We start from the raw sequence: 13,795 nt of genomic DNA, 5'->3' as shown, positions 1-13,795 counted from the left end.
ACAAAAGCAATCCCTTGCTCAGAAGGCAATTGAGTGTAAATGTTGGGAGAATTGTGACATCTACTGTCACAACATGGTCATACAATCTATGATTTTCCTCACTGTAGCCTTGGCAATTTTCTATGTAGTTAGACACGTGATGGACTGTTTTATGTACTGCTATTTCTTTAATGTTGTGACTACATACATTATTCATTATCTATTCATGTTAATTCAGTCAATCAAGAAGGATTCTACTCTGGCCTAAGTTTGAAGTTTGTTCTTATTCCTGTTTTGCCTATCAATTTGTCCCTGTATAAGAAGTGTCTGAAACGATGATATGCTGTTGTGGGATGTCCAATGAGAGCATTTGGTCACAAGAATCCATCTCCTCATCACAGCTAAGGATGATTGTTGTAATCATTGGTGGAAGGAGCTCCAACCCACTCACTTTTCAAATTGGTCACAGTGTTGTCTGAGGGAAATGTTAAGGAAGGCTCTGGCTTCAGTACCTGTAAGCAACATGAAGTTTGCATCGGTGTTAGTCCTTCTTTTTTTCTGCTCTACTTTCAAGAAATCCCAAGGAAAGTCAAAGCCGAAACCGGGCTGTGAATACCCCCCGTCTCAGTGGTGTAGGAGTTTGGAAATTGCAATAGAATGTGGGGTAAGTTTGGAGTATCGTTATCAAGTTCAAATAACTGCACTCGGACATAATGCCAGTTGCTAGGTTCTGTTTATAAGACTTTCATAAAATCTATTTTCATGTACCTTTTTTTTCTGGATTATACCCTGGTACTTTTGAATGTGTCGCATGCAGCCTACTACAGAAGTTATTCAGTTGAATGATTAAATAACCTGTCATTTATTTTTTACAAATCAACTTTCCTATGTCTAATCTCACCAAACATTAAGACATTATGCTATTCCATGTTATATAACAAGGTCAATATGTATATGTGAGTATATCCCATGTTTATCAGGATTGTCAGTTCAGTTTTAAATTACTGTTCAAAGAGTCCCTTGTCCATGGTTAAATGAGTCATGCTTTTGAAATTGAGCACCAGAGGTCCTAGATTTCCTGAGTGCATGTGACTGAAACCAATCCTTAATGAGCTGTGTTTAGACAGGCAGCCCAATTCTGATATTTTTCTGAAAAACTGCAGTTTGCAAGTGGCATGTTTCCCACATTTACTTGTGTGAATTCCAGGCATATCTCAATATGAACAGAATGTAATTAATTTGTCAAATTGAAAGAGTTCCAGCCCAGCTTTCTCTGAACATGATTCCTGTCTAGGTTCAGAAGCAGTGTCTGGAGCTCAATGCCACCAGGCCCAATTCAGCAGTACCCAGAGTTGAGGTGACCCTGTACTATGAGAGCCTGTGTCCAGGCTGCAGGGTCTTCCTCACCCAGCAGCTCTTCCCTACCTGGGCCATGCTCCATGATATCATGGAGGTAAAACTGGTGCCCTACGGCAATGCACAGGTAGGCCTCTTCTCAAGATGGGAGAGTACTGGGTCAGGTTCAGTGGGGAGGGCACATTGTAAATGTKTTTTTTTTGGGGGGGGGTGTTATTGGACAAGTTCAGCCTGTACCTCAGTATAGGCCTTTGATTGATATATCCATCCACAGTCCCTGACTATTGAATACATGAGAGCTTGTTTTGTGTTCATGCTGCAGCCTTTTTCCTGTTCTTTCACAGGAGCTTCCCTCAGGGAATTCTCCCTTCACCTGTGAACATGGGGAACCAGAGTGTCATAGTAACATGATTGAGGTGCGCTTGCCAATAAAATGGCAAATGTCTGAAGTTCTGCTTATAACTTGAATCACTAAAAATAGGTAATCTGTCCCTGAAATAGTTTATTTTGTATTTCATACTTTCCCTTTAGGCATGTATTCTACATTCAGTGGGTCTGTACTCGGCCTTCCCTGTCATTGACTGCATGGAATCTGCAGCAAATGTTCTCGCCGCCGCCCAACCTGTGAGCATTGTACTGTTTTTAACTTAATGTTAAACCACTTGCATTCTTTTTAATTCAAAATGCATTTGTGAGGGCCTCCCGAGTGGCGCAAGGCACTGCATCGCAGTGCTTAGAGTCCAGGCTCTGTCGCAGCCGGCCGCGACCAGGAGACCCATGGGGGGCGCACAATTGGCCCAGCGTCATCCGGGTTAGGGGAGGGTTTGGCCGGCAGGGATGTCCTTGTCCCATCGCGCACTAGCGACTCCTGTGGCGGGCCAGACACGGTCGCACAGTGTTTCCTCCGATACATTGGTGCGGCTGGTTTCCCGGGTTAAATGGGCATTGTGTCAAGAAGCAGTGCGGCTTGGTTGGGTTGTGTTTCGGAGGACGCACGACTCTCGACCTTTTCCTCTCCCGAGTCTGTATGGGAGTTGCAGCAATGAGACAAGACTGTAACTACCAATTGGATACAACGAAATTGGGGTAAAAGTAACAAAAATAAACAAATGCATTTGTGCACCTTTTCTGTTTACACATTAAGGGCTCTGGGTTATTGGTTCTAACATGCAGTCTTGTTCTCCCCTAGTGCTTACAGCTACACGTCCCTTCCATGACGTGGGACAGTGTCACAACCTGTGTTAAGGGAGAGCTCGGCTTCAAACTGATGCATGAGAACGCCCTGAAGACCAATGCTCTCAGTCCAGCCAAAACACACGTCCCCTGGGTGACCATTAATAAGGTAGAACACTGCTGGGACTGAAACTAGGGGGACGATGTAGATAACATGGCTATACTACAGCAAGTGGCAAGCATCTACAGCAGGGTTATTCAACTCTTATTCTACAAGGGCTGGTGCCTGCTGGTTTTTTGATCTGATAATTGCACACACCTGGTGTCCCAGGTCTAAATCAGTCCCTAATTAGAGGGGAACAATGGGTTTGAGGCATCTACAGATTATTAACCATAGTGTTACTGAGTGCTGCTTTTTGAACAGATACACTGTGTATAGCAGGTCATGGAATCAAACTATGTGCCAAGGTCAAGCCTGTACATGACTTTCCAATTCCTCCTTTTTGCGTCTTTGCAGGAATACACAGGTGACTTTCAGGACAAAGCAATGTCATCACTTTTTAACTTGGTCTGCAAGATGTACAAGGTGAGTTGTGTGTGACTGGTCCTTGTTTGATCACTTGAAATGTAATTGAGTATTAAACTGATCAACATGGTGTCAACATGCCCCGTGTGGCTCAGTTGGTAGAGCATGGCGCTTGCAACGCCAGGGTTGTGGGTTCGATTCCCACGGGGGGCCAGTACAAAAAAGTATGAATGTATGTACTTGTAAGTCGCTCTGGATAAGAGCGTCTGATAAATGACTTAAATGTAAATGTAAGTCGCTCTGGATAAGAGCGTCTGATAAATGACTTAAATGTAAATGTAAGTCGCTCTGGATAAGAGCGTCTGCTAAATGACTTAAATGTAAATGTAAATGTAAATGTGTCCTTGGTCATCGGCTGAGCTAAAATGTAATGATCACCCATTTTTGTCCACAGGGAGGAAAGCCCCCTGCCTGCACTGGCGCGCAGAAGAAACTAGACAGGAGTCTGTGCTGAAACCAACAGTCATTCTGCATGCCATTCATGTTGTTTTCAAAATATATTTTGTTACAGTATAAGTACCAGTTTCCCTCATTCTTTTGAAAGACAATGCAAGTCCAACATAAATCATAAGTTGCTAATTTCTTTACTCTTGTTGCTGAAATGTATTTCATGAATTGTAATACTTGTTTTATTCTGTGTGATTGTATGATACTGTGTCAAATAACTCCATATGTGTTGATCATTTAACCCAATGCTAACAAGTTACGGTTCCATTTTGTATAAACAGATTTCTCTTTCAAGCCTAAGAGTGCATATAACTGTGGGGTCTGAAATTAAACATCCTTGATAAAGATGAGCAGTAATGACTAAAATAATGAGCAATACTGTATGCTCAAAGAAATTATTTTATACTAATACAATTGCTCAGAAATAGATTTTGTTTAACAAGTAATACTTTTCCCTCAAAGGTAGGGGTCAAAATTGACACCCCAAACCAAAATATTATTGTAAATAAAGTAGTCAGTTTATTTGGTTCCATATTCCTAGCACACAATTACAAACTTGTTGGATGCATTTTCAGTTTGATTATTTTTTGCCCAATGGAAACACTCCTAAATATTTGGATGCTACAATGAGTATGGATCCTCCTGAATGAGTCATGATTGAGAAAGTTAGTGGGTCAAAGATCATACACCCAAGACATTCTCACCATTACCAATAACACAGGATGTTGGCATGTCTTGGGGGTATGATCTTTGACCCTCTAACTTTCTGTCATTATTCAAAGATTAGGCTGGGATTGATGCCGCGTTCACGTGCTAGTCGGAACTAAACTCAGAAATGTGACTTGCTTATTGGTTGTAGTTATATACGTGCAGAGTTCAACCAGTTAGCAAGTCGGAAATTAGAGTTTCCTAGTTCCGACAAGCACGAATGCGGCATCAATCCAACGCAGTTTAATTACTTCCGAACAGCGATAGATTTAATCAGATTCACAAATACAGGTTTCCATAATTTATTGGCATTTTCATTCTACTCCAGAAACGTTTAAAAAATTTACTTTTAAATTATTGTTAAATTAAGCAAATTTGTAAGAAATATTTTGTCTCCAGAAAAATTATCTTACCGTACTTACATTTTGACAGACAAATATACTAATGTCCAACATTGCAGATAAAAAGGACACAGAACAATAACCGTAATGGTATACCATGTCAGTTTCAGCAAAGCAATAAAGGGAGCAAGAGTCACCAAACGAACTTCTCAGACAACACTGAATGACACTGATTTATGTACGTTTTACCCACAATAAAGCTCAGCTCCTCTCCAGTCACAATTTAAGGCTCTTATTTTAGCTGTTTGCTTATTCATGACCAAACATGAGTAAATAGAATATGGTCAAGATATTTATGAATACTTGTGTACTTTTCCCCCTGCCTTACCAGGAAAAGAGTAAGCGAGAAATACTTTAGTGTTAGTTCCCAGGCAAGTTTACCATGCTGGAGCTGTTGTTGAATTTTGTTGATGTTATTTTCAGATTTCACTGTTCTCCATTAAGGATAGTTCAGTGATTTTTATATGCACTGAACAAAAATATAAAACAACAATTTAAAAGAATTTACTGAGTTAGTTCATAAAAGGAAATCGGGTCAATTTAAATAAATTCATTAGGACCTAATCTATGCATTTCACATGATTTGGGGATATAGATATGCATCAGTTGGTCAGATACCTTTAAAAAATAAAATAGGGCTGTGGATCAGAAAACCAGTCAGTATCTGGTGTGACCATTTGCCTGATGCAGCGCGACATCTCCTTTTGCATAGAGGTGATCAGGCTGTTGATTGTGGCCTGTGGAGCGTTATCCCACTATTCAGCTGTGCGAAGCATCCCAAATATGCTCAATGTGTGATATTTCTGGTGACTGTGCAGGCCATGGAAGAACTGGGACATTTTCAGCTTCTAGGAATTATGTACAGATCCTTGCATTATCATGCTGAAACATGAGGTGATGGCACGACAATGGCCCTCAGGATATCATCACAGTATTTCTGTGCATTCAAATTGCCATCGATAAAATGCAATTGTGTTCGTTGTCTGTAGCTTATGCCTGCAAATAACATAACTCCACCGCCACCATGGGGCACTTTGTTCACAACGTTGACATCTGCAAATCGCTCACCCACACGACACCATCTGCCCGATAAAGTTGAAACTGGGATTTATCTGTGAAGAGCACACTTCTCCAGCGTGCCAGTGGCATCAGCTGTCCGGGTGGCTGGTCTCAGACGATCCTACAGGTGTAGAAGCCGGATGTGGCGGTCCTGGTCTGGCGTAGTTACACGTGGTGTACGGTTGTGAGGCCCGTTGGACGTACTGCCAAATTCTCTAAAATGACGTTGGTGGCGGCTTATGGTAGAGAAATAACATTAAATTCTCTGGCAACAGCTCTGTTGGACGTTACTGCAGTCAGCATGCCAATTGCGCACACTCCCTCTAAACTTGTGTGACATTGTGTTGTGAGAACTCCATTTTAGAGTGGCCTTTATTGTGCCCAACACAAGGTGCACCTGTGTAATGATCATACCATTTAATCAGCTTCTTGATATGCCTCACCTGTCAGGATTATCTTGGCAAAGGAGAAATGCTCGCTAACAGGGATTTAGAAATTTGAGAAGCCTTTTGTGCATATGGAAAACAATTTTTGTTCAGTGTACTTATATTTGGCAGGGGCTAGTTAAGTTGTACAGTATTGGTTTAACTTAAAAATTAGGGTGCAATCAGCGAACGCAATAATAGAAATTAACATTCACATACTGTAGGTAAAAGCTATAGCCCTGTGAAGAGCATAAGGGCTCTCTGTTCAATCTGTATCGCTGAAGCGTTACAGATTACATGATATGAAGGTAATTTCTGATTGAGCCGACATATGCAGGGTTTACCGTGCAGTCTCCGTTATAGAGGAACATTGCCTTTAAATTCCAATCACGCTGTAACGCTGAACTTCTGCAATACGGATTGAATAGAGCTCTACATCAAAGCATTACATCCAACATATAAAGTCAAGGTATTACAATTTCCATTAAAATTATAGCATAATTCTAACTGATAATTGATGAAACTCAACACATTTTAAAGTCAAACTTTGACATGATTACAATCAACAGTTCAGAGAGAACTTTGTTCAACATTTCATAACGACTTAGGTTGGCAGAAGCTTTTGCGCAAATTCCAAAGATTTTTGTCACAATTTTCCCTATAAACTAGTTTCCCTCAAGAACAAATCAAACAAGACATTAGGGGCTTATTCAGGCGAATGAAAAAGTATCCAATGTCAATACAGAATGTACAGTATTGTGTAAACCAGACATGATTTTCTGTTGTGTACTACAGGGAATAATATCAACGCTGTTCATTGCATTTCTATCTGCTACTTTCAAAGCATCACACACTACCAAATAAGCCCTAATTAGTCCACACTGCGGCCCTGTTCAGAAACAACCACTAACCTTTCGACACTTGTGGAGATCTGACAGGATTTTATAGGTTTAAAAGGTTCAATGCAGCCGTTTTTATCTCAATATCAAATCATTTCTGGGTAACAATTAAGAACCTTACTGTGATCATTTTCAATAAAAATTCTCAAAAAGAAACAAATGGCTTAGCAAAATACAATTTCTCCAGCAAGAATTTAGCTAGGACTGTCAGAGTGGTCCGAGGAGCCTAATGGGAGGGATGTGTAACCTGAACTAGCTGTTAAAGTGCATAATCATAATTGTCACAATTTCACAGTATTATTCCAACCTCAGTGTTGAAATGTATATATAAAACAGAGGATATCATGTTGTTGACTGCATGCCCTGCTACATGACAATGTCTCCACCTCACCCTCTGCTAGGTGGAATTTTCTCCCTATTGCTTACACCTATCCATTCCTCTCAGCTCTAGGTGTTAGGCCTAGGGGTTGTTTCTGGACAGGAACTACAGCCTTCCATGGCTGTCCACTAAAATCATGGTTTGGCTCAAGCTCTTTAGAACTGAATGGGCTTCCTCTACAACAAAAATTGTAAAGTGCTACTGTATGGTGGAGACACCCTGATAATGATGCTTACAAAGCTCAGAGACAAACAGACCTGGGGTGTGTTCGTTACGTCTTGCAAAGGAAATCGTTTACCTGAACAAAACTGGGAGAGACCTACCTGAATTTTTCCAGTAGAAACCAGTTTTCCATTTGGAGTAAACGGTTTGTTGCAAAACGTTTTGCAACAGAATCGGTGAAATGAATACACCCATGGTGAGGACATACCCATTATATATAACAAAACGGAACCATTTCAAATCAAATAGAAAATGTGACAACGTAAAACATGATCACATAGAAACAAATACAACTTTACAAACATGAGTGTAAGCGGTGTTAGTCTAGATTTAAAACAACTTGTATTGGGTACCTCAATCAACCATAGTACTTCGGGATTTTTGAAATACAATTTACTGGTACTGTTCATTTTATATTTAAATTGCTTTAGTTCTCAAACTCATTAATGAACTTTTCAATTGAGATCAATAGAGGTCGCCAGACAAATAAATATGTATTTTTGCATAACTTGAAGCAGTAAGGTTCTAAGAGCTGTTTGTCATCAGTAACACAACTCTAAACAGGCAGTCTCAGTTAAGGGCTACCCAAGAAGTCCGTGCTACATTAAAATAATTTATATCTCGTTATACCCTGAGGTTTAAGTTACAATTCTCTCACTATTCAGGTACATACTGGATTTGGTAAAACATTCACAGAATTCTCAGAGACTAACTAAATAAAATATACTAGTTTATGCTGACTGAATTCAAAATGTGTGGTGCAAAAGTTCCAAGACCCTGTAAAATGATTACAATCCTTGCAATATTCCATTGAATATCTATATTCCATCATTTTGAGGAAGACATTGTTTTCTCAGTATAATTCCTTGCTTCGTCAGGAGACATTGGTGAGGCTGGTTAGCTTGTGGTCAGTTCTCTACCTTCGAGTCTAAGACACTTTCCGCCCAGAATCAACTACAGAATGCAGGACTAAAAAGTCCTATCTCGCACACAGAAGAAAATAGAGAATAAAACGATACTTCTTGTTCTACAATATTAAAAGTGTTAAGGTGTCTCCAGTGTAAAGGAACTGTTGTCATTACAGACTTGATAAAAAGCCCACCCTGCATGTCCAATTGCTGCTGGGACCCACAAACCAAGGCAGGGATGGAATGAGTTGAAGGGAGGGCCAAGGTTTGTGTTACGTGCCAAGCCGTAGGTAAGCTACACTACTGCCTTCCTGGCCCAGTTTTCTGTCCCTATCGCCTATGTCGTCCGCGCCCACCCCGGGGCCCAACGTTCTGAGATGGTCGGGGCTCCTAACCGACATGGTGGCCAGACTGAGGGCCCGGCCAGGGTGGGGGGAGGGGGGCCGGTATCTGCTGCTGGGCTCTGGGGATAGAGACAGGGCCAGGGTCTTCCTAGAGGTCTCTCCCCCCTGTGACGTCTCCTCCTCGGGGGGGCTCTCCAGGTCTGAGTCACCCTCCTCCTCCTGCTCCTCCAGGGTGAGTTCAAACTGGAACTTGTCCCCTGTGGAGGCGCATCCCCCCGATGTGGCTTCCAGGGCTCCTGGCCCCCCATCAAGATCCCTGTCCTCAAGGGTGGGTGAGGGACTGCGCTGGATCATACTTTGGTACCACTCCCGGTTGTCCTCCAGGGTATCCAGGATGTCCTGGGCGTCAGGGTGGACCAGGTCAGCCCACGTCTCCCAAAGAGGGTGGACGATGTAGTCTATGAATCCCACCTACAGAGGGGAGTAAAGATGAGAGATATAAACACACACTGTTTTGGTGGGTTTCAACAGACATTATGACAATAATTTGCCAGCAACAGTCTGTTAAGCAGTGACAAAGACCTGCGGGTGGGTTTGCAGATTCTTGTGTCTGCATGTGTAAGAGAGCCTGCATACCTCGTGTGGCTGCATGCACGCTATGCACAGAACAGTACCTGGGTCTTCTCGACGGAGGCGTTATGTTTGTCACACATAGGGCTGATCTCAATTCCCTTGTCCCGCTCCCTGTCCCCCTGGGTGAAGAACTCCACCATGATGCGGTCGGTCCACTTACGGTAGACCTCCAGAGGCTTGGTGGGGTTACTGAGGTCAGCACAGTGAACCATGTTCTGAAGGACCTGGAGACACGCAGGGAGGCCCATGTTAGTTCTTGGTTTATCTGTTGTTTAGATATTTTTTGAAGTTGTATATAATTTTTTATTCATATTAATTTTGTCATTTATATTTCAGACATTTATATAGAAACCTTGAATGTACATGACACTATGAAGTCTTGAGTTATTTTAGACAACTGCACTGATCACACTTGTCTCCAGTAGACAGTTCAGATTCAACACCATCGTCCATCTCAATGATCTGAAGTGGCTTTCTTTCCTTGTCTCCCCTCAAATTGCTTTCACCTGTCCTGTATCCACATATCTTCGCTGTCTGATGAAAACCTCTCATCTCTAAAACAGAAACTTTTCAGGAAATTGAAAACATTTCCATATTTTCCCATGAACAAACATACAACTTCAGAAGCTATTTTGAATACACTTTATTGGTCCTAGATTCATGTTCAGAGTACAATGAGGGGAGTTACTGCTTTCAATAAATGTATAAAAAAAATTATTGGCAAATTAAGTTATTAGGTTTTCATCAGACAGCGACAATATTCAGATAAATGCAGATGAGTGAGACGGAGAAGAGAAGAGGAAGTCACTGTAGACTATTAATATGTGGCCAGTGGTGTGTCTACTCTAGGAATGACCTCTGACCTGGATGCGGTCTGAGTAGTTGTCCAGCAGCAGCACTCCAAGACTGGTCACCTTCTTGGTCTCCACCATTGTCTTCAGGTCAGCCAGGAAGTTCATGTGCTTGGACATGTCAGTGGCCAACACCTGCAGAGGACAATACCAACGATATTTTAGTTATGAACATTATGTAGAAACTGCTTATGTTGGGCCTCTGGGTTTAGAAATTCTATGGCAATACCAATTAATCACACTTACTTCAGTCATTAATTCCAAAGAGTCAGTGGGTTAGAGCATGGTGCCACCTACATCCAGGGTTGTGTTGTGGGTTTGATACTGAATATACTCTGTGTGAAATGTACCGGTAAGTGACTTTGGGGAAAAGTGTCTGCTAAATGGCCATATCATTATGATGTCGGCTCATTCATTATGTGAACTATGATAATATGGAGGTGTGTAGATAATATCTCATTTCTATTCAATTTCAATTCATTCGGTCAGTGCCTCACCATGTCGATGACCATCTTCCTGAGGGACTGTCTCTGTTTCTTGCTGAGGCTCTGGAAGATGTCACAGTTGTCCTCCTGTAGCAGCTTGAAGCCCACAGCCAGGTGGTGGTTCTCCAGGACAGAAGCGTCGTTGTACATCAGAGCCAGCTCAGAATCTACAGTAGGACAGTAGGAACACTCATCAGTAAAGCAACAACAATTCCAAGGCACTCCCTGTATAACTACAAAAAGGTATTCATTAGGTTCAAAATAACGGAATAAACAATTTATCCAGAGATCAAACTCCGCCTTACAGACGCTATAATGTAGTCTTCACAGTAGTAGATGCCAGACACATTTTGCTCCAAAGGACATATCCTTTAATTAGATCTAATGAGTGAGATTGCTAGTGAGGGATGGAACTGACTTGTGTTGATGAGGAACTGGTTGGACACTCCGGGGTGATCTACGTCGTGTATAGCACTGCTAAACAGAGCAGCCATGATCTCCAGGTCAGTGAAGACAGCCTGAAAACAAAAAACAGACACTTTTTTGTTACTATTACTGCGAGAGATGAGTGATGGCGCCGGAGGGGATGACTACCGCCTTATCGGCTCTTAACCAACCATGCTATTTAGTTAGTTATTTTGCGTTGTTCATAACTTGTTTTGTACATAATGTTGCTGMTACCGTCTCTTATGACCGAAAAGAGCTTCTGGACACCAGAACTGCGATTGCTCACCTCAAACTGGACAAAGAGTTCTTCTTCAATGAGTCGGACGGGAGGGATATACTACAGACACCCGACCAGGCCCAGATATCTGTTATTCCTTGGAGAAGGAAACTGAGATTTTGCGGAAAGAGATCAGGGTGCCTTGTGAGGATCAGGAGACGAGTGGCTAATCTGCCCTTGCCTTCCGTCCTGCTAGCTAATGTTCAATCGCTGGAAAATAAATGGGACGAACTGAAAGCACGTTTATCCTACCAACAGGACATTAAAAACTGTAATATTTTATGTTTCACTGAGTCGTGGCTGAATGACGACATTAAGAACACACAGCTGGCAGGTTATACACTATCGGCAGGACAGAACAGCAGCCTCTGGTAAGACACGGGGCTCGGGGCCTGTGCATTTATGTAAACAACAGCTGGTGCACGATATCTAAGGAAGTCTCAATGTGTTGTTCACCTGAGGTAGAGTATCTCATGATAAGCAGTAGACCACACTATCTACCTAGAGAGATTTCATCTGTATTTCTCTTACCTGTCTACATATCACCACAGACCGATGCTGGCACTAAAACAGCACTCAATGAGCAAACAGGAAAATGCTCATCCATAGGCGGCACTCCTAGTGGCCGKGGACTTTAATGCAGGGAAACTTAAATCAGTTTGACCTCATTTCTATCAGCATGTTAAATGTGCAACCAGAGGGAAAACATTCTCGACCATCTTTACTCCACACACAGAGACGCGTACAAAGCTCTCCTTTGCCCTCCATTTGGCAAATCTGACCATAACTCTATCCTCCTGATTCCTGCTTACAAGCAAAAATTAAAGCAGCAAGGACCAGTGACTCAGTCTATAAAAAAGTGGTCAGATGAAACAGATGCTAAGCTACAGGACTGTTTTGCTAGCACAGACTGGAATATGTTCCAGGATTCTTCCGATGGCATTGAGGAGTACACCASATCAGTCACTGGCTTTATCAATAAGTGCATCGAGGACATCGTGCCACAGTGACTGTACGTACATACTCCAACCAGAAGCCATGGATTGTTGATCCATCAACCTGCTTTCCTGTGTCATTTCCGGTCACAACTTGCAGACTTGTTTACGTGCTGCTGTGCGTTTTGTTGCTAACCTTACTTTGCTACCTGACAACTTTACAGTTTTTACTTTTAATTACCGTTTATATTTTTTTGTTTTTCCCTCACTCAACTTTTTTTCATTCAACTTTCACACTCCGGACGCTTTATCTGGACGTGGTTCGTCAGGACCTCCACCAGCCGAAGCTAAGTAGTAACATTAACATGATGCCTTCTAATTGCAGTCGCTGTACTCATAATATACCGGAGAATGTGCTGCAAGCCCAGCTTCAGACGCAATCATTAGGCAAGGGTAATTTCAGTGTAGGAAAGGATGAAACAGCGTCTGTGCCACTAGTAAGTACAGATAGTAGTATAAATCCCCTCGCACGGTCCCCGCAGCCGGACAACTTTCTCATGGCTTCTGGAGAGAAATGCTGTAGGAATGCTCAACCGGTGTCGCTCATTCAGCTGACAGAAACTTTTAACCGGTTCTCCTCATTAAGCAGCGAGTCGGAGTCAGAGGCCGAGCCTTCTCTGGTCTCTATTCCTCCCGTTACGGGGTCTGAGACGCCGAAGCCTCCCACCATTAACTCTGACAAATTGAAAACCCTAGTCATTGGCGACTCCATTACCCGCAGTATTAGACTTAAAACGAATCATCCAGCGATCATACACTGTTTACCAGGGGACAGGGCTACCGCCGTTAAGGCTAATCTGAAGATGGTGCTGGCTAAAGCTAAAACTGGCGAGTGTAGAGAGTATAGGTATATTGTTATCCACGTCGGCACCAACGATGTTAGGATGAAACAGTCAGAGATCACCAAGCGCAACATACCTTCAGCTTSTAAATCAGCTTGAAAGATGTGTCAGCATCGAGTAATTGTCTCTGGCCCCTTCCCAGTTAGGGGGAGTGATGAGCTCTACAGCAGAGTCTTACAACTCAATCGCTGGTTGAAAACWGTTTTCTGCCCCTCCCAAAAGATAGAATTTGTAGATAATTGGCCCTCTTTCTGGGACTCACCCACAAACAGGACCAAGCCTGGCCTGTTGAGGAGTGACGGACTCCATCCTAGCTGGATGGGTGCTCTCATCTTATCTATGAACATAGACAGGGCTCTAACTCCCCTAGCTCCACAAT

The 13,795-nt window shown here is 42.4% G+C and overlaps 2 protein-coding genes and 1 non-coding gene across 6 annotated transcripts in view; 2 read left to right on the top strand and 1 right to left on the bottom strand.

Moving 5' to 3' along the window:
- The first annotated feature begins 67 nt into the window (after positions 1-67).
- LOC111952985 (gamma-interferon-inducible lysosomal thiol reductase) lies at positions 68-3,835 on the top strand. Its single transcript, XM_023972036.2, has 7 exons — positions 68-643; positions 1,274-1,462; positions 1,680-1,751; positions 1,867-1,959; positions 2,525-2,677; positions 3,026-3,094; positions 3,489-3,835. The coding sequence occupies exons 1-7, from the start codon at positions 464-466 to the stop codon at positions 3,546-3,548; spliced, it is 816 nt and encodes a 271-aa protein (XP_023827804.1). The 5' UTR covers positions 68-463; the 3' UTR covers positions 3,549-3,835.
- trnaa-ugc (transfer RNA alanine (anticodon UGC)) lies at positions 3,174-3,247 on the top strand. Its single transcript has one exon. It is a non-coding gene; the product is annotated as a tRNA-Ala (tRNA).
- Positions 3,836-4,537: 702 nt separating the features above from the next.
- Positions 4,538-13,795, bottom strand: part of LOC111952581 (3',5'-cyclic-AMP phosphodiesterase 4C) — a 149,913-nt gene continuing 140,655 nt past the window's right edge. For all 4 annotated transcript variants that reach the window (XM_023971404.2, XM_070435104.1, XM_023971405.2 and 1 more), the window contains 5 exons: positions 11,274-11,373; positions 10,868-11,022; positions 10,383-10,505; positions 9,561-9,743; positions 4,538-9,357 (listed from right to left, as the gene is read on the bottom strand). In XM_023971404.2, the coding sequence (XP_023827172.1) occupies positions 8,815-9,357; positions 9,561-9,743; positions 10,383-10,505; positions 10,868-11,022; positions 11,274-11,373 (1,104 nt within the window). In that variant the 3' untranslated portion in view covers positions 4,538-8,814. The remainder of the gene's footprint in view (positions 9,358-9,560; positions 9,744-10,382; positions 10,506-10,867; positions 11,023-11,273; positions 11,374-13,795) is intronic.

Source organism: Salvelinus sp. IW2-2015, linkage group LG26 (assembly GCF_002910315.2).
Source record: "Salvelinus sp. IW2-2015 linkage group LG26, ASM291031v2, whole genome shotgun sequence".
Classification (NCBI taxonomy): domain Eukaryota; kingdom Metazoa; phylum Chordata; class Actinopteri; order Salmoniformes; family Salmonidae; genus Salvelinus; species Salvelinus sp. IW2-2015.
This window is presented reverse-complemented; position numbering and strand designations above follow the sequence as displayed.